General features: G+C 42.1%; 2 protein-coding genes across 2 annotated transcripts in view; one reads left to right on the top strand and one right to left on the bottom strand.

The window, feature by feature from the left end:
• Window positions 1–13,797, bottom strand: part of LOC117507745 (zinc finger E-box-binding homeobox 2-like) — a 128,565-nt gene extending 114,768 nt beyond the window's left edge. The window contains exon 1 of the mRNA XM_034167558.1: window positions 13,643–13,797. Coding sequence (XP_034023449.1) covers window positions 13,643–13,797 — 155 coding nt within the window. The remainder of the gene's footprint in view (window positions 1–13,642) is intronic.
• Window positions 13,798–14,243: 446 nt separating this feature from the next.
• Window positions 14,244–25,283, top strand: LOC117507744 (Ig-like V-type domain-containing protein FAM187A). Its single transcript, XM_034167557.1, is given in 6 exon segments — window positions 14,244–14,426; window positions 16,631–16,908; window positions 17,028–17,381; window positions 24,727–24,791; window positions 24,794–24,964; window positions 25,057–25,283. Coding segments are annotated over 6 exon segments (1,278 nt in total).
• The last annotated feature ends 1,029 nt before the right edge of the window (window positions 25,284–26,312 follow it).

The raw sequence follows: 26,312 nt of genomic DNA, 5'->3' as shown, positions 1-26,312 counted from the left end.
TGCCGTGAGGAGGAGTGATGTCAGCGGCAGAGGTTGGCCCTGAGGTCATCGTAAAAGGACACCTTCATGCTTACAACAACCGTAATATCATTTTTCCCCCTTCTTGATAGAGTGCCACCCAGAATTCCCTGCGCTCATGCTGCAAATGCACATTTGGAGCCGTGCGAAAAGACGAGATATTGCTGCCATTCATTCTTTACACTTATTTGTTCCCTACCCCCCATTCCCACGTGCAAACTAAAATATTTAATTGGATTCCCATCGGGCACAGCGAAGTGAAAATCTTAAATTAGGCTGTTAGCGCCTCATCCTCCTGCTGCGTAACTGCAGGTTAATGCGCACGCAGGTGGGCCTTCTACAGCGTGTGCGCTCCCCCTCCCTCCTCCTCCTCCTCCTGTTCTCATCCATGTTTTATGACTTGACTGTTATGCGCGTCGCACCTGCGCTCCAGGACCCCGCGGTGGACCCCCGTGCTGCGCTCCATTCACCGCTGGATGGCTGTAGGAAGTGGCGCATTGACGCGCCTTTGTGCTCCAACCTGCGCTGTAATCTGTTTAGCAACTGAATATAAAAAAACATCCGAAATAAAAGTCTAGCACAGCGTTCAGGACCCCTACTTTGTGTTTCTGCAGCACCCCCGACCTCTCAGTAACTGTCCCAGATAATAGGAGCGAATCGGGCCGCTTTTCACTGCGCATAATGCGCAAATAAAACTGATGGGGCGCAGTGAAACAGATTAGTGAAGCATGAACGAAAAAAAAAAAAACCTTTAACAAACCTCTCAAAAATATTTAACAAGGCCGTAATAACCGTGGAGTAATTTTAGGCGCGTATATGATAAACCAAAGCGCAGCAGCCTGTTCATCACAACGCTTTGTGAAGTCATAGTGTGGGACCTGTTTTTTTATTTAAAAATAAATCTTGAAAAAAAAAAAAAACTTAGTGCCTTGGCAGATTTCCTGTTTATGTCATTTTATGCCCCCAGTTTGTCAAAGCCAGGTTGGCCAGAGAACCAAAAATCTCCGTTTTGAGGTTCCAAAGGCCAGAACTGAACTTGGCAAAAAAAAATAAAAAAATTGGCGCGTGCTCCCACCACATAGAGTAAACGCCAGGCTATTGTAAAACATGAGGAGAAATTTAATCTCAGAGGAAACTAAAGGTCCTTTGTCAGAGAGTCAAGTTTTTATTTTCTGTAAGCGTTTTAATTACTATGTCTGGCTTTTATTGTCATTGGTATTCTTTTATCTTTTCTTTTACCGTTTTGCTGCTGTTAATTGTGACTTTACTGGTTTTATTGCTGGGGTCTGTTTTGCTGCCCTTTTGGCCAGGTCTGACTTGCAAACTCTGCTTGTACCAGCTTTATCTCATGACACACATGGGGGCACACTGGGACATCCAACTACAATGATGAATTTCAAACAAAATATCTCTGTTTTGTTCCATATTATTATGCTGGTTTTCTTCCTCCCTGGGTTCACAGGCAACAAGGACCAAGATGGGTCTACCTGCATTGTCCAGGTGTAGCAGGGTTTTCTGTGGGTGGAGTTTGCTTGACCTCAGGGAGGTGTGTAGATAAGTGCTGCTCACGCACTTTGACACCTTGCACACTGAGCCCTTTCCTTGCCAGAAAACCTCTTACATCTAACTTTGCCGACTAAATAGCAATGCAGCAGTTGCCGGCATGACTGTCTCTTAAAGACAATGAGAGTCTGTTTTATTTCATCTTATACCCAAAACAACCTAATCTCACACCATTTTGTGATAGCATCACGAAAGCAAATGAATCTGTTAGTTGTTGATACTACGAGGTCTGTGATAAAACTAATGTACCTTTGATTTTTTTTCAAAAACTATATGGATTTGAATCACGTGCGATTACATCAGACAACCTTGAACCCTCGTGCGCATGCGTGAGTTTTTTCACGCCTGTCGGTTATGTCATTCGCCTGTGGGCTGGCTTTGAGTGAGGAGTGGTCCACCCCTCCCGTCGGAATCTCATTGTCTGACAACTTCCTGAGAGACTGGCGCTTTGCTTGATCAAAATTTTTTCAGAACCTGTGAGGCACATCGAAGTGGACACCATTCGAGAAATTCAGCTGGTTTTCTGTGAAAATTTTAACGGCTGATGAGAGATTATGGACTGTTGCTGTCGCTTTAAGGACTGCCCACGGAGTGGGACGTCGTGACGCGCCCTGAGCCGCCGCTGTCTGCCTGTTTCGAGCTGAAAGCTTCCAAATTTAAGCCTCTGTTGACCCAGGACGCCGTGAGAGAACAGAGAACTTTCAGAAGAGTTTGGGATCAGCAGTTTATCCAGACATTCCACTGTTAAAGGAGACTTTATTAATGACGGGACGCAGCCGGCGCGGTGCAGTGGCACAGGAAAAACACCTCCGTGTTGATAACCATTTGTAAAAACCAGGCGGCGTTTGATGGCTTTCAGTTGAGTATCTGAGAAATTGTTTAACAGTTGGACATGTTATGTGGGCCGCTGAAGAGGAGGTACTGCTGGCCCACCACCACCAGAGGGCGCCCTGCTTGGAGTGCGGGCTCCAAGCACGAGAGGGCGCCAGACCCAGAAGAAGTGACAGCTGTCATTCATCCCCTGCACCAGCTGTCACTCGTTCATCATCATCATCACCATCATAAAAGCCGGACTGCAACTCCACCTCCTCGCCGAGAAATCGACTACTATTGAAGAGGTAATTTGTCTGCTGACTGACACTTTGTGTGTAATAACCTGAACTTCTGTTGCAGCCGTTTTCCTGGAGTGTTGCCTTGTCTGGGGGATTGGCGTTTGGTGTGACAGCGACGGCTTCGCCTCACACCCCAACCCAGATAAGTGGTTAACCAGGAGCTGCATGAGTGTGTGATTGGAGGTGGAGGTGCTCCCTCCTAACTGTGTATGGACTGTGGATTACTGAGTGTGCGGACTCACACTCATTCATCTTATCTCTGCTTTCTGCCAGCAGTACCAGGGTCGACAGCCGAAGACAGAGGCCACCTGGGGATTCGGGACTTGGCGGCTCCGGTGTTCTTCAGGCCGTCGGTGATGGAAGCCGTGTGGGACGCGGCTTCTCTCTCGTCGGGGGTCTTCTATCTTCGAGCCTGCCCACACGTCACCTGGTGTTAATTGACTGTGCAAATTTCTGTAAATTTAGTTGTGTATTATCACAACATTAAATTGTTACTTTTTGGCTTACTCATTGTCCATTCATTTGCGCCCCCTGTTGTGGGTCCGTGCTACGACACCTTCCCAACAGGACATGTTCCAACTTGTCCTTAAGGCTTCCAACGGAGCTGTACTTCCTGTGGCGGCGCACTGCGCCGGCTGCATCCCGATGCGCGGACTTCGTCCGCACTTTCTTTCATTACAAAATCTCCTTTAACAGTGGAATGTCCGGATAAACTGCTGATCCCGACCTCTTCTGAAAGTTCTCTGTTCTGTCATGACGTCCTGGGTCAACAGAGGCTTAAATTTGGAAGCTTTCAGCTCGAAACAGGCAGACAGCGGCGGCTCAGGGCGCGTCGCAACGTCCCGCTCTGTGGGCAGTCCTAAAGCGACAGCAACAGTCCATAATCTCTCATCAGCCGTTAAAATTTTCACAGAAAACCAGCTGAATTTCTGGAATGGTGTCCACTTCAATGTGCCTCACAGGTTCTGAAAAAATTTTGATAAAGCAAAGCGCCAGTCTCTCAGGACGTTCTCAGACAAAGAGATTCTGACGGGAGGGGTGGACCACTCCTCACTCAAAGCCAGCCCACAGGCGAATGACATAACCGACATGCGTGAAAAAACTCTTGCATGCCCACGAGGGTTCAAGCTTGTCTGATGTAATCACACGTGATTCAAAACCATATAGTTTTTGAAAAAAATAAAAAGGTCTGATACTTTTCTAACAGACCTCGTATTCCAAAATATGTCACATTTTCATGATGGTATCATAAATTCATTTTGTGACTGTATCACAAAATGCAGGGCTAAGTGGGGGGCTTTTACATGTTAGTAATGAATTAAAAGAAATAAAAATCTAAAAGCCAAAATGATGGTGTAAATAAGTAAGTGCCCCTTTAGTATAACACAGGGGTTACCAACACTGTTCCTAGAGGGTCCCTGCTTGCATGTTTTCTAACTCTCCCTGTTCCATTCCCAGGCAATTATCTCTATCAGGTACGCTCAGCCATCCATGAGCTGGAAAACATCACTTTTAAAAAAAATCAGGTGTGACTTGATTTGGGATCTGGAAAACATGCTGGGGAGGTGCTCTCCAGGAACATGGTTGGTGGTGCCTGGTATAGCACATGCAAACCATCACTTTTACATCCAGTTTTTTCAGACAAGTCAGGGGATGGATACATGGACATTCCCAAGACTCTGATTATGTCTTGAACTTTATTTACATGAATTATGAAGAAATACAAACAGTATGGTAAGTCTATGGTAAATCTCTGTGGCGTATACAGTTCTCAAAAACTGAGTGATATTAGAAGAAGATGAGTGAGGAAAACCACCAAGACAACCACTGTGAATGAAGAAATTGTGCACAGTGAAAGTTTTGAATATTGGATCTATACAGCTTCATGATGAAGTGGTACAGATATATATATATATATATATATATATATATATATATATATATATATATATATATATATATATATATATATATATATATATATATATGTTGTCCATTCGGCTGCTCCCATGTATGTTCGTGGTAGCCACAGTGGATACAGTCAGATCCTCACTGATAATTGGCACAAGTTTTACGCCGGATGCCCTTCCTGACGCAACTCCAGCGTTACCTGGAGAAACACACACAGCTGCTGGTGTTCCAAAGAGGCCTCCCCCATCGAAGTACTGACCAGATCCTGCACTGCTTAGCTTCTGAGATCTGACGGGATCAGGCTGACACAGAGCAGACCAGCTGCATATATATATATATATATATATATATATATATATATATATATATATAATATGCATATGTGTGTGTGTGTGTGTATCAGTACCTTCTGAGTTACACATGTAATATAAACCCATTTGTTTTAAACAGAATAAATTAATTTATGGTCTTTGGTGTATGTTTTCTCTGATGGAATTCAGATAATTCCCCTTAACTATCACACCACGAGATAAAATCCTGTATATCTATTGATATTCAGAGTTGAAGATACTTCAGTAAAATAAACACGAAGGAAGGTGCAGACAGAGGCCAAATATCTGCACCTCCTCCAGCTGACAGAGGGAGGCCTGGAGAAAAAAGTGAAAATCTATCAACTTTTAAAAAAAAATACCCTAATTTGTTATACCTAAATTTAGATTTCTTTGTATTAAGTTATATTTACAATGTAGTTGAAACCTTAAATTATAAATATACTTTAACAAAATATTAAAATTACATGCAATAAGAGCAGTTTTTTTTAAAACATTGATTCAAGTTTCACTTTTTTCAGTGTGATGCCACAAAGCATGCGACTGAAATACTGGGTAAGAAATAAAAGCAAAAGAGTTTGAAACAGATCCAAATCTGGCTCAAACTTTTCTCAACTCTTTTTAATCACAAGATGGGGCTGGTTGTATGAGGAAGACAAACACACAAGCAGTCAGACAGACAGGCCTGTAATCTTCACCACTGTCACTTGAGTAAATACGCTTTATTATGTGTTGATTCTCTGTTGTTGCTTGTCACATACCATTTCTTGGGACACTTTATTGAAAATTGCATTTGGAAACTACTAATCTGAGATCCAGATCTCAAATCTCACAAAGCTCCTGATGTTTAGTATTAAAAAGAATGTAAATTCAAAGAAAAAAACCTTTGAATTTACATGTGAATTTAAATGTGTACATCATTCCAGAATGTGTGACATTAATTTGGATTTGTATCCTAGTTGGGTAAAGATCATCATCTGATCATGTGGGACCAATAAACCCATTTAAACAATTAAATTCAAATAATATTTTTCCTCACCATGTTTTAAAGCAATCCTGCAATTTTTGACGAAGTCTGTAAAATCAGAGGACATAAACGCAGAAAGCAACTGTCTAACATTTATAAAGCTGTGCAGCACATATTCTTGTTCAATTCACAGCAAAACTGTTTTTTTCTAAGCTTAAACACTTGTTGTTATTACTGATCCTCCTAATAGAGAATAATCAAGAATAATCTCTCTAGGTAATTTGAATTTGAAACCGCTCTTTTAACAGATATAACGTTCTGTCATTTTTACAGTGAATCATAATTTCATGGTCTGGTAACAGAGATTCAGTTATGATAATTTTTTTTTAAAAATTGCATGACCTCAAGCCTCTGATGTTTTAACTCTCAAGTGACTGAGCTATTTAGCGACTAATATGTTATATGGTTGCTCAGGTTAGACCTAACTTGTGTGAAGCACCTTGAGGCAGCTTTGTTGCAATTTGGCAATATATAAATTAAATAAACTGAATCTATATAATTGATTGTTTTTGGGTTCTTCATATTTAGTACACTCTGTAATATAGTGATCCATCATCTAATGTAGTAAGGTATGGAATTCGAAATTTATTTTTACCAAAAAGTAGGCAAAAACACCCACGATTACCATCTGTTACTTAATGTACAATGCATAGCTTTGCATCAAAAATGAAAACAGTACATCATAGAAAGTAAAGTTTCATTGAGTACAATATGTATTACAACGTGGTAGGATAGTTATAGCATCACAATATTCTATAACAATTCTATATCAGGGTGGTCTGACATATCAGAGGTACGATCTTCACTGTTTTATGCTAACTCATCTCCATCAATGGAGCTATTTTTATCCTCACTCTGGGCATCAAGAATCAGTCTCAATGCTTGTACAGCCATAAATCTTGTTATTCTAGGTCTGTTGGCCAGGCTTCCTTGCTAAACAGTAAAATATAATGATTTGACTTGGCAAATTACAATACCATCTGAAGCTATAAGGTAAAAAAAAAATCCCATAGATGTCCCTGGGGTCATAAATTTGGATTATCTTCGCCACACAGATCAGCCGATCCTTGCAAAATTCTGAGTACATGCAGGACACACTGACAAATTTGTGGTAGGAAACCTTTTTCCATATGAATTGGAGGAATGGAGCACAAACATATATACCTGGGGTTGGTCACTTGAGAGCTAAGGCTACCAGCTGATGATTTATGAAAAACAAAAATAATGCATGTGAGAATGTATGCTGGAAGTGGGGAAGGTGAGGGTGGCCGTGGAAAAAAAGAGACCCACACAATAAACATTCCTACAGATGAGTGCAGAGGAGCGTCAGAGGTCCTGTGAGGTGTTTCATGCAAAAATCCACATTACTGGGACACTTATTGAGAGGAAATCTATAGTCTTCTCTTCAGCATCCCCCTGAGGGTCGATGGAGCTGTGGAGTATTTTTATGCAGCATTTAAGACACAAAGTGTAAACACTTTTATGCATTTAATAGCTGACGGTTTTGCAGAATGGGATGAATGTGCACACTGTGATTTTGGTGTGCTGTTCCGTCTTGTAAACTTTGTTCTCTTTAAACACTCAGATGAGCATGAAGGAAGCGTTCCAAATGGGGGTTTTGTCCCCGTCTGTGGTCTGCGAGTTCAAAGCTTGTGGCATGGGGAGGAGAGCCCTTAAACAGCATATTAAGCAGGAGTTAATTATATGCCAACCAAAGTGACAAAGGCAAAGAAAAGCTTCTCCCCAACGAACGGCAAAAAAGAAAAGAGAAAAGTCATTAAGCTGACCACTTCTTTGCATTTGAAAAACTCACTTCTTATATTGGCATTCCCATGTGTGGCCCAACAGAAAAGTGGAGACCATTTGATTTTACACTGGTGCTGTGTAATAAGGTTTTACAAAGATAGTTTTTAACTTTAGATTTTCACTTGGAGTCTAAATAATTCTGCACACTAATTAATAGCAGCTATCTTATATTTGGGCACGAATATAAATTCCTATGGGACAAGCAAAACTCACTTTTCCTTTGTTAGACATTTAGGTGTGAGGTGGTTAACATTTTGGATTGACTGAGAACACTGTATTTCTTACATTCATTTTCTATACATGCTTATTCCAATTAATTGCCAAGGGGGAGCTGAAGCCTTCCAGCAGACACTGGGCGAGAGGCCGCTGGAGTACCCTAATTGAGAGAGTGGCAACATGACAAGTCGGGAAAAAAAAAACACGGTCACGTAACTCATGGTGCCATCTTGGGTTCAAAATAGTGTTCGCTGTTAATCTGTCTGCATGGAAATCCAGCTATTTTATTTATTTATCAGCTGAAAATGCCAGGTTGTTGTGCATTTGCAGGCACAAATAGACACAGCAAGGGCTTCAAGATGTACAGATTCCCTTCAGGATCAATTTTATTCACTTTATACATGCTTCCCTTAGGCAGTATTATTAGACGGTATTGCTTAAATTTTCATTGTTACGCAGATGATACCCAGCTTTATCTATCCATGAAGCCAGAGGACACACACCAATGAGCTAAACTGCAGGATTGTCTTACAGACATAAAGACATGGATGACCTCTAATTTCCTGCTTTTAAACTCAGATAAAACTGAAGTTATTGTACTTGGCCCCACAAATCTTAGAAACATGGTGTCTAACCAGATCCTTACTCTGGATGGCATTACCCTGACCTCTAGTAATACTGTGAGAAATCTTGGAGTCATTTTTGATCAGGATATGTCATTCAAAGCGCATATTAAACAAATATGTAGGACTGCTTTTTTGCATTTACGCAATATCTCTAGGCTGGACTATTGTAATTCATTATTATCAGGTTGTCCTAAAAGTTCCCTAAAAAGCCTTCAGTTAATTCAAAATGCTGCAGCTAGAGTATTGACGGGGACTAGAAGGAGAGAGCATATCTCACCCATATTGGCCTCTCTTCATTGGCTTCCTGTTAATTCTAGAATAGAATTTAAAATTCTTCTTCTTACTTATAAGGTTTTGAATAATCAGGTCCCATCTTATCTTAGGGACCTCGTAGTACCATATCACCCCAATAGAGCGCTTCGCTCTCAGACTGCAGGCTTACTTGTAGTTCCTAGGGTTTGTAAGAGTAGAATGGGAGGCAGAGCCTTCAGCTTTCAGGCTCCTCTCCTGTGGAACCAGCTCCCAATTCAGATCAGGGAGACAGACACCCTCTCTACTTTTAAGATTAGGCTTAAAACTTTCCTTTTTGCTAAAGCTTATAGTTAGGACTGGATCAGGTGACCCTGAACCATCCCTTAGTTATGCTGCTATAGACGTAGACTGCTGGGGGGTTCCCATGATGCACTGAGTGTTTCTTTCTCTTTTTGCTCTGTATGCACCACTCTGCATTTAATCATTAGTGATCGATCTCTGCTCCCCTCCACAGCATGTCTTTTTCCTGGTTCTCTCCCTCAGCCCCAACCAGTCCCAGCAGAAGACTGCCCCTCCCTGAGCCTGGTTCTGCTGGAGGTTTCTTCCTGTTAAAAGGGAGTTTTTCCTTCCCACTGTAGCCAAGTGCTTGCTCACAGGGGGTCGTTTTGACCGTTGGGGTTTTACATAATTATTGTATGGCCTTGCCTTACAATATAAAGCGCCTTGGGGCAACTGTTTGTTGTGATTTGGCGCTATATAAAAAAATTGTTTGATTGATTGATAATGGATTTTGTACAACAGATTTTTCGCTCACAAAAGATAAAATGTCCCATCCGATCGCAATGTATTTCCATTTCAAACCCTGAACAGTCTGGACGTGCACAGTAACAGAGGTACAAATTAAAGTTCACCTCTGACACTTACTGATTTGAGGAAAGTTGGACCGGAGTCATTTCCCTGATTAAAAGTCAGGCCATTTATTTTTTTCAAACAGTGTTCAGACTGGGATCTGCAGCCTGATGTACACCTGCTAAATCAGACACAAAAGGCTGTGATTTGACACCGTTCTGCTTTCACGCTTTCATATTATAAAAGTTTTTGCAGTGCGTTTGAGACAAGAAGATCCTCGGTTCAAATCCCAGCCTGACTGGAAAATCACTAAGGGCCCTTGGGCAAGGTCTTTAATCCCCTATTTGCTCCAGTGTGTAGTGAGCGCCTTGTATGACAGCTCCCTCACATTGGGGTGAATGTGAAGCATTATTTGTAAAGCACTTTGAGTGTCTGATGCAGATGGAAAAGCGCAATATAAATGCAGTCCATTTACCATTTATAATCCAGAGACGGAGAACTTTAAAACTGTCACGCATGTCATTGCATGACACGGAGTTACAGAGCTGCAGAAGCATAAATCAGGCTTAAATCTTCATAAATTGTAAATTTATGTAAATTTGATAGCTGAACTATTTTTATATTTATTTTGGTAGTACCTGTAACTGGATTTGTTGCTGTATGTGGTTAAATGATTTTAAAAAATGTTGAAAACATAAAAGGTTCATTCAGTATTTCATAGTTGGAGTTGGAACCAAAATGGCACCATGTTCTGAGTTGACGCCACTCTCTGAATTAACCATCTGACGACGCCAATTAACGACGGCGTCGTATATGATGGCAAAGACCAAGCTTTACTAAATTATAAATAACTTTTTAATGATATGAGATAGAAACTTACTTTTTTGTTGGTTAGTTAACTCAGCTGACTTTCGAGCCATCCATCGGCCATCTTTGTACTCCTCATAGAAGCTGTGTGATGACATGCGCAATGTGAGTGTCCAATGAGAATTGGTTCACCGTCACGTGGTTTTCCAAAATCCAATCGTAGGGTAGATTTACCTCACATGAAAAGCCAAAGATCGTTTTCAGGAGTGATATGTTACTAGTTAGCCTGTTTGAATAGCCCCTGGGTGCTCCAATGAGTACATACTATTGGTCTCCAATGCGCCCTGCGCCATTACACAGAGCGATCAGTGAAAGCAGACGGAGCAGACGGAGAGCCTCTGATGACAATCTCACGTGCTCAAACAAAGAGTGTGTCACTATCAGGATTGCTCCATTAGTTTGCATGTGAATGTTACTGGATAACTCTGTTGCTCGATAACTGTGTTGCTCCATTGACATGGTAAGCACTGTTTACCATATCAATGGAGCGAGGGGGAGGGCCACTCCTCAGAATGTAAGGAGCCAAAGTGGGCCAAAGTGTGAATGAAAGCTGCTTTAGGAGCAGCACAGAACACTCCAAAACACAGTAGAAGTTTGTGATGTAACCTTTGTGTAATAGCAGACAGAAATTGCTTTGAGATGAAGACACAAAACGTATAGACCATTTTTTATATAATGTTCAAAATGTGCATTTGTGTTTATTGTTTGAACCTTTTTGTTGTACAGTCTTTCACACAAGACCTCAAATTACCTTTATAAAGTGTCAAAACAGTTGTATATTATAGTTTGCTGTGTGTTTTGAATAAATGTGTGTGGAAAATTATTTCCGCTTTATTTTTTCCTTTCTTATTTCTGATTGTAAACCTTTATTACGCTTACAAAACACAACAAAGCATATATATTATGAAAGCACAGGTTGTCCTGAAAAAAGAGACATAAAACTTGATTGTGGGATGCAGGGAGAGCTGTTAACAGCAATAATAAAACATTTATGCCAGGTGAGTGAACTGTCCAAAAAAATGCCCTTGGACCCCAGAGGGTTAAACAGTTGAACAGGACTCTTTATGATGTCATGAGTTCTTGATGCTGTACACATATTAACTTTATGACCTGTGGGTGCTTTTCAATCAAAATAAGGGTTATTACTCTTAAAAATATAAAGGATTTCTTTTTGTCAACTGACAAAATGCCTGTTAAAATTTCAGCAAATGCATTGTACAATTTCAGACATTCTCAGGTGTGACTGCACGGCAAAACACACAAATTATTTTGGCAAACAGATAATTTTATTTCAACTTAAACATTTTTCAGAATGGTTATTTCAAGACTACAATAAGACAGTACCTTGGATTACCTTTTGTAATGTCGACAAATATGTAAGCTCTTGTTTATTTTTGGTGCCAAACCAGTGTAACTGATTATCTGCTCAACATGCATAAACATCTGCTGGGACAATATTACCCACACCAACCCACAAAGGAGGGTATTTAATTCAGGTTATTTGTGTACTGGATGCACAGTTATCAGGCAAGCTCTGTTCCTGAGGATTTGTTTCATTGTTGAACAAATACTGGCACTGGCTGCCTCTAGGGTGCCTTAAAGGGTCTGTTGTACTTGGCAGCAGTGTTGCACTCTTAAGCCGCGTTCACACCATGCGCGATGCAAGCGACAGCGGCGACAGGTTGCCATGTAATCCCTATGGAAGGATGCATTGTGGCGCCAAGCCACGCAACGCGACGTGATGGACACGAATGAAGTGATTTTGAGCGATTGGCCCGTTTGCGGCGCGATATCGCATCGCGTCGCGTTGCCCTCCTCCCCAAGTTGAAAAATCTGATCTTTTTCATCTTGTTGCACTGCAATGACCAATCAGGGACTGGATATGTAGTGACGTGGAGATGTCTAGAGTTTGACTGAGTTGGATGTGAACATGTCCTGTCTCTGGTCGCCAGCCTGTGAGCAGGACTTATGTCCCTTTTGTCTTTTATTTCAAAAATATGACAGAGTTTTTTGGGGAAGAGCGAGCAGCTGCCCCGCAGCAGCGGCAGCGGACAGTTTTTTTTTTTTTTTAATTGTTTACATGTGCGCGCCAGAACGGGACAAGAGGTCCTCAAACTGGGTCCTGCAGAGGCGGAAGTACAGTCACTTGCCCAGTTCCGGATCATTGCCAGTTCCAGATCACTGCTGTTGTTTTTGCACCGCCGTTTCTCATAATCAGCACGAATAAGCTAATACTTGGTACCAATGGAAAGATTGATGTTTTGTCTACAAACGACCACAAGCTCGACCGGATCCAGCCATCCTTGTGATCAGCAGAGGAATCAAAACATCCCGGTGTCTGTGGTCTTTTTCTCACTCACTCATTCCTGCAAGTTTTAAAGTAACGATCTCTAAGACGTACCAAAGGTGAGTTAGACATTCAGTGTTTTTGGTTCTAGAGTGGGAAAATACTTACTTACTTTGGTAGAAAATGTCAGTGTGTTATGTCTTGCTGTTTAATTGCTGTGCGCATTTATCTCTGACGCGAAAATTTGCCGGTTGCGGATCACTGAAGCAGCAGCCTCGTGTTAGTACTTGTGAGTCATGTGGACTTTGGGGGTCATCTCAACATCACGAATGGGCATGAATGTGGGGGCTTTTACTTTTTAATTCAGGAGAAATCTCACCTCCACACTTCATTTTTTGCTCGTAAAAACGTATAACGGCGCCTTTCGAATTCTCATTTAAATAAGTATAATTTCTATCATTTTGTGTTCAAAACACACTCGGGTACAGTGTGTATCATTCTGCATTAGAAGGGCTCCAGCCAGATGCCAGGAATGCCCCCAAAGTGACACAGAGTGTTGTGATCCGGAACCAGCAAAAGTGATCCATTTCTGGCAAATGTTTGCACCACACATAATGCGGCTTCACACTTTAAGTAGAAGCGCTACTCCACCCAGACTTTTTCAGCTAAATAACATCCAAATACCCAATACAACAATACACAATTAAAGACATTCAGTTGCATTACGGCTCCGTATAGCGGGACTTTAAAAAAGGTGATCCGGAACTGGGCAACTGTACCGCTGGAAGCGGCCGTCATCCAGACGCAGCTCCTGCAGCATACAATGATACGCCCCAAATTGGGAATGTCTCATGAGGATGTTGTGAACCCAGGGACGGCACCGCTGGTAACGTTTGTCAGCACAGCAACGCTCCGTGTGATCAAGGTCCACCATGTTAACTTGACTGACAACCGGAGCTAGCGAGCGGAATGGAAGCTGCTCCTATTTGATGACGCACTGTGGCGAATTTTCGCAGCGAAAGCAGAGCGACACACCGGGTGATGGTGGCGCGTCCATCGCCAGAGTGTCGCGCCCAGTGTGAATGCGGCTAAATGAGTGGTCAGTCTAGTTTCTATATGTGAAACATTTTGTAACACTTTAAAAGTAAAAGTCACGGAGAAACCACGTCAGTTACAACCAGAAACCAACTTTAGCCTCTGCAAACAACATTTAACTTTAAGAACAAAACAAACCGCCGCTCTGTGACGTGATACACGTGACGTCACAGTCAGTAAAATGTAACGGGAGAGAGTGAAGTCGGGAAGAGCTGTCAGTGTTTCAACAGGTTTCAACAGAAAGTCGCTCAACTCACAAATCACAGCTCTTCAGAGGTGTTCCTCATGGCTCCTGCTCTCCTCCTCCTCCTCCTCCTCCTGCAGGAGGCGGTGTGGAGCTACGTCGCTCCTGAGGCAAGGCCCGATGACTTTGCGCTAAAAGCTTGTTCTGCTGTGGTGAACTTCAGAAACGTTGCCTTCATGTCCGGAGCTACAGTAGAGCTGGTCTGCAACTGCAAACCAACCATGGTAAAACTACAAAGAAAGTTCTTTATCTGCTCCTTCTGCATAAACAGAAAAAAAGGCTGAAGTTGGTGTAACGTCAGCGGATAAAAACGATGGTTTTTAAGAGGAGATAATTTAAGTTATAATTTCAGTTTTTCTACAGTTAAAAAAAAAAGAAGAAGAAGAAAAGGCAGTTTTGTCTGGTTAATTCTGCCTGACCAAATGACTGTGGATATTTAATAACACCTGGATGTGGATTTTTCACTGAAACGTGGTTCAAAACATAGACGTAGACAGTGGGGGGGAATTTCGGGTTTCCCCCCCCCCCCCCCCCAAAATGAATGATTCTACACACAGTGCTGCAGAAACACAGTTCTTTGACTCCCTACTGCATAGAGGGTTCGCAGCCCGTGGAGGGGCTGTGATCTAAAGCGGTTCTGTTTGGCTCATCACACCCAGGGAACTGTGTCAAACTAACACCATCTTACAGCCAGCAAGCAGCATTTTGTTCAAAAACAGTTTTGTTGTTGTTAACAGACTTCCGTTCAAAATACTTATGAAGTTTGTCTGCTTTCATCCATTGCGGTGTTTTTTTTTTTTTGCAGTAATTAAAGACGGCGCCGTCAAATGTGTCAAACATACGCCGCTTTTCACGCCGCAATAAAGCCTTAAAAAAGTGGTGGGCAAATAAGGTAAGACATTATATTTATCCGCCCAACAGCTGAGCTTGTAATGTTCAATGTACAGCCAACGTTAAAAAATACATCCAGTAAGTGTAAACCAGACTGCAGAAACAAAGTAACCAGTAATAAATACATACCTTGCAACACAACCGCTTCCCGCTGATTTTAATTCTCCTGAAGCGACACACAGTAATCACAGAGAATTACTGTCCTGCTGTCCAACGCTGCTTCCTGCTTCACAGGGCTTCATCATCTTACATACTTCAAAGCTCCACAAAACAGTCATTAAACATCCAATTGCCATCGTCAGTCACCTTTACGCGTTTTGATTTTTTCATTTATCCAGTCACAGCCAAGGAGCTGGTAGACATGGACGGCGCTAACAGCTAGCAGTGCTAACTGCTTTAAAATCTGGTGTCGCCACCACAACTGTCCTGTTGAGATTCTTAACATGATGATGCTTCCTCTCCAAATCTTCATGGTCATTTTCGGGAGGTGATGGTCTAGTGGTTAAGCGTTGGGTTTGAGACCAGAGGATCCTCAGTTCAAACCCCAGCCTAACCACAAACTCACTAAGCGCCCTTGGGCAAGGTCCTTAATCCCCAAGTTGCTCCCGGTGTGTCGTGAGTGCCTTGTATGGCAGCACCCTGACATTACTGTGTCTGTGTGAATGGGTGAATGTGAGGCATTATTGTAAAGTGCTTTGAGCGTCTGATGCAGATGGAAAAGCGCTATATAAATGCAGTCCATTCACCATTCATACTCGGATAAACTTACATGGTTTTCTTGTAGACACATGTAAAAACAATAGAATAAATTTTAATTAAAATTATAAATAAAACGTGGACATCAAGTACGGTAAACAATGGGACTGGAAATTAATTTGACTGGGGGGAAAAAAACCCGGATGTTGAGAAAGCAATGCATTCTGGGCCAATTTTTCCTATATGTGGTTGGAAGAATTGGGAAAATTGCAGCGCTCCACACATGAAACATGAGTCAGTTTATGTCAAAAGACTGAACCACTGTTTCAAACTGCACAAAACACTAAATGAAATGATGAAAATTAAGTTTAATATTAGGAGATATTTTACACAGAGAGAGAGAAACTATGCACTCAGGAGTCCTCTTGTAGTTGCCTCCACGAACCAATAGAGGGCAGCAGAGTATAAGTCATTGACTGAAGGTTAGTCAAAAAATGATGGACAGACGATGGTGGAACTGTGTGAAGACACCGTCTGTGGCTCAGACAAGAGCTGATCAGATGCTGGTGGCCATCCACATGTGTGCTGGAATTTTCTTTTTATCTGTATCTTCATCTTATTTTACACTGTCAGATTGTGTTTCCTTCCAACTTGTGTAGCATCACTGAGGTCTAACAGGGTTCAAAGTCAGAATTCTGACTGCTCTCTTTGTGCATGTGTGCATGTATCTTGTAGTGTAAATTTGCAAACATTTTGGAAAAGTTGGTTGGTTGGAATTTGAGGATTTTTGGAAAATGATTTTCATGATATATTTATGTTTCCTTGTTGCTGTGTGTTTCAGGTCCGATCAGTGGTGTGGTTCTATAAAAAGCACTTAGGCAGATCTGAGGACACCAGAGTGCTGACGGATCACCGTGGCAACACGCTACTGGACAGCAGTCAGGTCCCTCATAGTGGAGACCTGCAGAGTCGAATCTCCATCTGTCTTTTCAGTCTTGTGATTTTCAGGGCGGGGCCCAATGATTCTGGCATCTATATCTGCGGTTCTACCCAAAAAGACTACTTCTTCTTTTATGATGTGGACATCCAGGAAGCCAGCAAGATCAGCTTCTATTCAAGGTGACCATAAGGCAGGAAATCTGCACAGAATTTTTGTCAGTTGCATCTTCTCCATTGTTACTGGCACCACCAGGTTAGACACTGTTTAACCATTTTTCATGATGCGTTTGTGCTTGTAGCCCAGAGGAAGAGAGCACCGCGCTGCCGAGCCGTGAAATGAGAACCTCCGCTCAGCTGTACAAATTGTTCACCATCTTCCAGCCCTGGACTGTGTGCGACCGCTGTGGCGTTCCAGGTGAGCAGTTTCGTGTGGGTCTCTGCTACGTGGAATCTGACTATCTGCATTTACGCTACAGAGAGCTCAACCAAACGTACACCTCATGCGGTTCGGGGGCGGTGCCCAAGGCTTTTAGACAGTTGAAGCAGTACGATGGCGGAGCCAAGATGGAGGTCAGAAACTGTGAAGTGTCCTGTCCACCTCAACCTACTCCCCCCTCGATAATACGCACCGTGATGTCAGTTACTGGTTACAGGTAAGTGTGTAGAGAAGGATATGCTGATACTGAGCAGAATACTATCCATAAAGTGTCATAATTCTACCTGGTTCTTATTCTAATCCCGTCCCTTACAAAGTACAAAGTCAAACTATTCCTCAAACTGAATTTCTTCAAAGTCACGTTGAAAAACAGGCCTGGGTTCCCAGAGATGTAGCCCACACAGGGGCTCCATCTTGAACAAAGCCAACAAGTAGTTTTTATAAAAGACAGTGTAGGCGGTACACTGGGTGGGTTTTATTCCCGCAACACCTAACCTTATTGGCTCACATAGACAGAGGGGAAACCCCACCCCTTGTCTTCATCCTACAGTTGTTTGGTACCTGGTGGAACCCAACTCCTTTGTTTGCTGCACTATCTGATCAGATAAAACCAGTCAGACCAGTTGACATGCATACTCAAACAGATCACTAAAACTCACTAAAAATATAACCATTTAAACATAGCAAATACTTGATATAGTAAAAAATAAAATATAATAAATAAACACACATATATTTAACACTGTGTCCGTCTGTATGTGTGTCCACAGCAAATATGGCACTCTCGTAGCATTGTAGCCTTCAGTGTGCAGAAGTCACCACTGCAATCAATGGAAAAAATACAGTATAAGTTTCATACTGGTCTGTTAGGCCAATTAACCGCACAGCAAGTCATATTATTACAGATATTTGTAATAAAATGATCATGAAGGAACCATTTGGCCATGTTAACATTAGCTGTTAGCATCCCGCTACGTGATAGTTGCGACTTCTGTAGGATGACGTTTGGATGACACCTGAATGGTTAAATCAGTCATGAATGCCTGATTTGAGTCACTCACCCTGATCCTGTCATCAGACACAGTCTGAAAACAAACTTAACAGTAAAGTAACTAAAAAGAAAACATCTTCTTCTTCTTTGTGTTTATCCACAGATCACAAACCAGCTTTAGAGGTGCATACTGCCATCTGCTGTATCAGAGTGTGTGGAATCGTGGCATTAATTAATTAATTAATGTGATCACCTGCGCTTGTTGGTTCTGCATCTGTTGTCATGAAATTTGGACATGCGGTTCAGATAATCCTAGAATAGAGCGAGTTCTATTCTATGGGGGTGCTCCGAGGTCCGGGGTCCTTTGCTAAGGGCTATCTGGTCCCTGTACGACTGCAGCAGGAGCTTGGTTCGCATTGCCGGTAGTAAGTCAAACCTGTTTCCAGTACACGTTAGCCTCCGCCAGGGCCGCCCTTTGTTACCGGTTCTGTTCATTATCTTTATGGACAGAATTTGTAGGTGCAGCCAGGGTGTAGAGGGGGTCCGGTTTGGGAACCACAGAATCTCATCTCTGCTGTTTGCGGACGATGTGGTTCTGTTGGCTTCAGCATGCACTGGAGCGGTTTGCACGATGACGATTTGAAGTTTTTCATTCATTCTTCTTTAGATCCTTCCTGTGTCTGGACATGATGGCCACTCGCTCACTTGAAAAGGTGCTTGCTTTAACAACCAAAACTTGCTTACTTGCTTGAAAATCTTCTTAGAACTTGCTGGAGACGACGTGGATGAAATTACAATGAAAGAATGATCTTATTCAATTCAGACTGGGCTGGAATTTATACTCTTGCCCGTTCTTCCCAAAAATGGTCAAATTTGATGAAAATGTTGACTATTATACAGTAATCTAAATTTTCGGGGACAACAAATCGACAGTGAGTTAAGCTGAAAGGCAAGTTAACGGTGTTCACATGTACATAGAATAAGAGAGTCAAGCTACCAGACCAGAGGGCATATCTGGACTGTAAACCTTTTCTGTTTTCATGAGGCTGCAAAATCAGGAAGCTTTCTGCAGGAATATATTAATTTGGCTCAGTGTCACTCTGGCATTTGACAGTAAAATGTGAGGTTCACCTGGAGCACAGAGACCTGGAGAACTGATTGTGGTATTAAAACAAACATGTCTTCACAGACTAAAGTTAATTATGGAGTTCCACAAGGTTCTGTGCTAGGACCAATTTTATTCACTTTATATATGCTTCCCTTAGGCAGTATTATTAGACGGTATTGCTTAAATTTTCATTGTTACGCAGATGATACCCAGCTTTATCTATCCATGAAGCCAGAGGACACACACCAATTAGCTAAACTGCAGGATTGTCTTACAGACATAAAGACATGGATGACCTCTAATTTCCTGCTTTTAAACTCAGATAAAACTGAAGTTATTGTACTTGGCCCCACAAATCTTAGAAACATGGTGTCTAACCAGATCCTTACTCTGGATGGCATTACCCTGACCTCTAGTAATACTGTGAGAAATCTTGGAGTCATTTTTGATCAGGATATGTCATTCAAAGCGCATATTAAACAAATATGTAGGACTGTTTTTTTGCATTTACGCAATATCTCTAAAATCAGAAAGGTCTTGTCTCAGAGTGATGCTGAAAAACTAATTCATGCATTTATTTCCTCTAGGCTGGACTATTGTAATTCATTATTATCAGGTTGTCCTAAAAGTTCCCTAAAAAGCCTTCAGTTAATTCAAAATGCTGCAGCTAGAGTGCTGACGGGGACTAGAAGGAGAGAGCATATCTCACCCATATTGGCCTCTCTTCATTGGCTTCCTGTTAATTCTAGAATAGAATTTAAAATTCTTCTTCTTACTTATAAGGTTTTGAATAATCAGGTCCCATCTTATCTTAGGGACCTCGTAGTACCATATCACCCCAATAGAGCGCTTCGCTCTCAGACTGCAGGCTTACTTGTAGTTCCTAGGGTTTGTAAGAGTAGAATGGGAGGCAGAGCCTTCAGCTTTCAGGCTCCTCTCCTGTGGAACCAGCTCCCAATTCAGATCAGGGAGACAGACACCCTCTCTACTCTTAAGATTAGGCTTAAAACTTTCCTTTTTGCTAAAGCTTATAGTTAGGGCTGGATCAGGTGACCCTGAACCATCCCTTAGTTATGCTGCTATAGACGTAGACTGCTGGGGGGTTCCCATGATGCACTGTTTCTTTCTCTTTTTGCTCTGTATGCACCACTCTGCATTTAATCATTAGTGATCGATCTCTGCTCCCCTCCACAGCATGTCTTTTTCCTGGTTCTCTCCCTCAGCCCCAACCAGTCCCAGCAGAAGACTGCCCCTCCCTGAGCCTGGTTCTGCTGGAGGTTTCTTCCTGTTAAAAGGGAGTTTTTCTTTCCCACTGTAGCCAAGTGCTTGCTCACAGGGGGTCGTTTTGACCGTTGGGGTTTTACATCATTATTGTATGGCCTTGCCTTACAATATAAAGCGCCTTGGGGCAACTGTTTGTTGTGATTTGGCGCTATATATAAAAAAAATTGATTGAATTGATTGATGTCCGACCAGGTGGCCATCAATAAATCTGTTGCCCGTTATATCTCATAATGAAAGATTTGTGCCGTTGTCACCATGTTGCTCTTCAAGACGTTGTCTTGACCTTGTTAAGTAACAGCGAAGATACCTTCTGGTATTGCAGCCATTTTGAAAATTCTGTTGTTTACTGTTACGTACAGTAGTGTTCAGAATAATAGTAGTGCTATGTGACTAAAAAGATTAATCCAGGTTTTGAGTATACGAGGTCTATTAGAAAAGTATGGAAAGCCAAGCGGAGGCTTCGCGCGTCACGATGGATTCGCTACTGGAGCGAGACAAAACCACTTCCATTTTGGTCTCACAGGACGGCTTTGAGATGACGTTCAGACAGCTGTCGGTGGTTTTTCCATCGAGTGATTATCCGAGAAATTGTGGATGTGCCTGGACATGCCAGAACATGTCCTGTGAGGCTTCATCACGGCGTTGCTTTGCGCCATGCAGCACCGCCGCGCCGCGCGGAATTCCTCCGCACGTCTGTCTCAATGTGCCGAAAAAGTGCTGATGTCCACGTCTTTTCACAATTCCTGTGCTAGCCAGATGACATCCCGGATAAAACATAGCGTCCAGTTTGGAAATGAACGGCACATTCCACTGAGTTTTGTCATGGAAAGAGGAGAGGAGACTTCGCGCGTCGCGGTGGTGCCGCATGGCGCAAAGCAACGCCATGATGAAGCCTCACGGGACATGTTCTGGCATGTCCAGGCACATCCACAATTTCTCGGATAATCACTCGACTGAAAAACCACCGACAGCTGTCTGAACGCCATCTCAAAGCCGTCCTGTGAGACCAAAACGGAGGTGGTTTTGTCTCGCTCCAGTAGCGAATCCATCGTGACGCGCGAAGCCTCCGCTCGGCTTTCCATAACAAAATCTCTTGTTAAAAGTGAAATCTGCTGGAAAATGGTTGATGTCCAGCTATTGTGATGACCAGAGAAATGGCACATGATGGTCACGGATCCAGACAGCCATCCGTTTAGAAATGAAATGGTCGTTCAGCCTGTCGATGGTGGCTTTGGAGCGCGGCGCGCCCCACAGCCGCTGGGGGCCGTCCTTAAAGCGACAGTAACACTCCTTATTCTCTACCAAGCCTGTAACATTTTCACCGAAAGCCAGATAAATTTTTCTAATGGTTTCCAGCTGCCAGTCTCAAACAGTTTCTGAAAAAATTCTGATGGAAAAAAAGCCCAAATCATTCCGCCATTTCCTGGCAATGAAACAACGACGAGGGGGTGGACCACTCCTCACTCAAAGCCTGCTCACAAGCGAATGATGCAACCGACAAGCGTGGAAAAACTCATGCATGCGCACGAGGGTTCAAGCTTGTCTGACGCAATCACATGTGATTCAAATCCATATGGTTTTTAAAAAAAATAATAAGGTCGGATACTTTTCTAATAGACCTCGTATTTCTTATTGTTACATGGGAAACAAGGTACCAGTAGATTCAGTACATTCTCACAAATCCAACAAGACCAAGCATTCATGATATGCACACTCTTAAGGCTATGAAATTGGACTATTAGTAAAAAAAGTAGAAAAGGGGGTGTTCACAATAATAGTAGTGTGGCATTCAGTCAGTGAGTTCGTCAATTTTGTGGAACAAACAGGTGTGAATCAGGTGTCCCCTATTTAAGGATGAAGCCAGCACCTGTTGAACATGCTTTTCTCTTTGAAAGCCTGAGGAAAATTGGACGTTCAAGACATTGTTCAGAAGAACAGTGTAGTTTGATTAAAAAGTTGATTGGAGAGGGGAAAACTTATACGCAGGTGCAAAAAATTATAGGCTGTTCATCTACAATGATCTCCAATGCTTTAAAATGGACAAAAGAAACAGAGATGCGTGGAAGAAAACGGAAAACAACCATCAAAATGGATAGATGAATAACCAGAATGGCACATGCTCACCCATTGATCAGCTCCAGGATGATCAAAGACAGTCTGGAGTTACCTGTAAGTGCTGTGACAGTTAGAAGACGCCTGTGTGAAGCTAATTTATTGGCAAGAATCCCCCGCAAAGTCCCTCTGTTAAGTAAAAGACGTGCAGAAGAGGTTACAATTTGCCAAAGAACACATCAGCTGGCCTAAAGAGAAATGGAGGAATATTTTGTGGACTGATGAGAGTAAAATTGTTTTTTTTTGGGGGGGGGGGGGGGGGGGGGTCCAAGGGCCGCAGACAGTTTGTGAGACGACCCCCAAACTCTGAATTCAAGCCACAGTTCACAGTGAAGACAGTGAAGCATGGTGGTGCAAGCATCATGATATGGGCATGTTTCTCCTACTATGGTGTTGGGCCTATATATCGCATACCAGGTATCATGGATCAGTTTGGAATGTCAAAATACTTGAAGCGGTCATGTTGCCTTATGCTGAAGAGGTCATGCCCTTGAAATGGGTGTTTCAACAAGACAGTGACCCCAAGCACACTAGTAAACAAGCAAAATCTTGGTTCCAAAGCAACAAAATTAATGCCTCGCAGATGTGAAGAAATCATGAAAAACTGTAGTTATACAACTAAATACTAGTTTAGTGATTCACAGGATTGCTAAAAAAAAAGCAGTTTGAACATAATAGTTTTGAGTTTGTAGCGTCAATAGCAGATGCTACTATTATTATGAACACCCCCTTTTCTACTTTTTTTTACTAATAGCTCAATTTCATAGCCTTAAGCGTGTGCATATCATGAATGCTTGGTCTTGTTGGATTTGTGAGAATCTACTGAATCTACTGGTACCTTGTTTCCCATGTAACAATAAGAAATATACTCAAAACCTGGATTAATGTTTTTAGACACATAGCACTACTATTATTCTGAACAGTGTTGCCACAGTTACTTTGAAAAAGTAACTTAGTTACTTTACTGATTACTCAGTTGTAAAAGTAACTAAGTTAGATTACCAGTTACTTTTTTAGTTACTTTTCCCAGCTGCCGACAACAACCCTCTGCCACCTCAACATGACAATGATACCTGTTTTGCCAAAACTCACTTTATAGTCACCCTTTCTTGACTTCAATGAAAATAAATACTTGTTTTATAAAAAGTAAAATAAAGACGTCTTTCTTGACCTCATATTTAACTGTTGACAGCACTGTAACAGTAAAACTTGCAATTTCGAGCCTACATTGTTTATAAAGGTAACTATTAAATTCTAACATTTTTCTAACATTTAAATTCTCTCTAAACATTTTACTTGTCGAAATTATTATTATTTTAAGCAATATTAGTTGTAGTAAAAAACGGCTTCAAAATTGCACCTTTAATCTAGGGGTGTTGTGGGGGAGGGGGGCACATCCCTCCCCCACGCCCCCATTCCATCTGGATTCGCCCCTGCTTTGGCGTTTGAGCACAAAGAATGGATAACATTTATTTATGCAGAAAACATGACCAGATTTACAGGTAAGAAAGTTTTATTGCGTTTTCACATCATGTGGTCCTCAGAAAGAGAGTTTAGGTGCATTTGAGTGGAAAATAGTGTTAGTTGTTGACGCGTCGCGGAGGATCAGCTGTTTTTAACGACCAGATACAGAGCGGCTCAGCTCAGAATTCTAAATAAAGGAGGAAAAAAAGTATAAAAATGTCTTTGTAAAGCTCAGTGCAGGTGTGCTGATCACCGTGCTTTAAGAGGTGAGGACGAGTCGAGCAGCTGCAAAAAACCGCGGATTAAAAGCTCACAGCTCGCTTAAAGTGGTCAGTTCAGTCGAACCCCGACCTCCTGCCCACAGACCAAGTTTAATGCTGCTATCGACCCACAATGAAAAATAATAGTAACGCACAGTGACATGGAGAAGTAACTTTAATCTGATTACTGATTTGGAAAGATTAACGCGTTAGATTACTCGTTACTAAAAAAAGTGGTCAGATTAGAGTAACGCGTTACTACCGGCATCACTGATTCTGAACACTACTGTATTTCATTATGGGTCTAAAGAATTTGATACATTATCTCTGTTCTCTGTTGCAGTTCTTCCACAGAACCCGCGGGACTGCCAGTGTACTATCTGACCCGCCCAGCTGAGTACGTCCTGAGCCTGGGTGTCCCGGAGCACAACCCACCCTGGCTGTGGCCTGGGACAGAGAATCTCAACCGATTTACCGTTCTGAGCACTTGGGGAGTGGTAGCAGCAGCACAACATCCAGTCGGGTGCATATAGACACGGGACAACACCTGGTGTTCACACCTGCCAAAATCGAGGACTCGGGTATGTTTGACTTTACTGACAAAAACGTAATTTTTTTCTGTGGAAGTTTTAATTTGTGGTTCTTTTTAGTCTGAATCCTAATTTTATTTTAGGTGTCTACTACTGCTGGCTGAACGGACATCGGGCTGCTAAGATTCATCTCCTGGTGTACTCGCATTTGGGACGGCTACAGTCGGTAACCTCACTCCCTGAATTCCCGTTAGCCCTCAGGACTGTGTTGATGTCATATGCAGCCATGACCGCTTTGTTCTGTGGGGTCCTGTTAATCAGGATTGGAATCCGAGTTTTCAGAGACTCTGTTGAAGAACATTTAGAATAAAATTAATATTTTTGAACATGTGTTTGTTATCTATATGTCAAACACACTACAACATTACAAAACCATATACTTCAGGTTTTCCACCAGTAACAAAGTTCACAGCACATCTACAACTACACAGCACCCCCCCCCCCCCCCCCCCCCCCCACACACACACACAAAACCCCGCCCACATAACACACTATGGAAGGAGAGTTGGGTTGGATTACTTTAAAATGTAATCACTTACTGAATACAAAATGCATTTGGAATAGTTTGGATTAGTTGTAATGTGAATACTTTGGATTATTTCAAAACCAATTACTGAAAATTATATATAAACTATGGAACATGCATCAAATCCATATGTTAAATTTTGTTGTCTAATCTACATCTTTAATATATCTCAGGACGCCACTCCACATACAGTATCAGTGAATTTAGACACAGAATATTTCACTTATTCTAGCATTAATTCCAAACAGACTGCAACTGTCATGAGCTCATCCCAGTCCTTGTAACAAGTCAAACTTGTATTTTTCCATTTTCTTTTTCCATTTCCATGAAAATTCAGTAAGGTATATCTTCTATTATACATTAAAATATAAGGTAGAACTCTACTAGTGTATACTAAGGTACATCTAAATATCTTATATTTAAAAAGAAAAAAAGAGCCACTTCGGTGTCTGGTCTTGCCTGGACGATGTCCATTTTGGTGACCTCAGTTACATCTCTGCTTGTTGTGTGTGATGTGGGGAATGTGACCTCCGATGTGCACTGGGCAGGTTTGAGGTTTGAGTGTGAAGCAGCTCAGATAAGGATCAGCACCTTCGAATCTGAGACCATGGTACTCTGTTGGAAAAGGATGGATTGTACGAGGTCTGTTAGAAAAATATCCAATGTTTTTATTTTTTGCAAAAACTATATGGATTTGAATCATGTGCGCTTGCATCAGCCAAGCTTGAACCTTCGTGCGCATGCGTGAGTTTTTTCACGCCTGTCGGTTGCGTCATTTGCCTGTGAGCATGCCTTGTGGGAGGAGTGATCCAG

Source organism: Thalassophryne amazonica, chromosome 3, assembly GCF_902500255.1.
Source record: "Thalassophryne amazonica chromosome 3, fThaAma1.1, whole genome shotgun sequence".
Taxonomy (NCBI): domain Eukaryota; kingdom Metazoa; phylum Chordata; class Actinopteri; order Batrachoidiformes; family Batrachoididae; genus Thalassophryne; species Thalassophryne amazonica.
The sequence above is the reverse complement of the archived record's forward strand: the minus strand, read 5'-3'. Positions and strand labels throughout refer to the sequence as shown.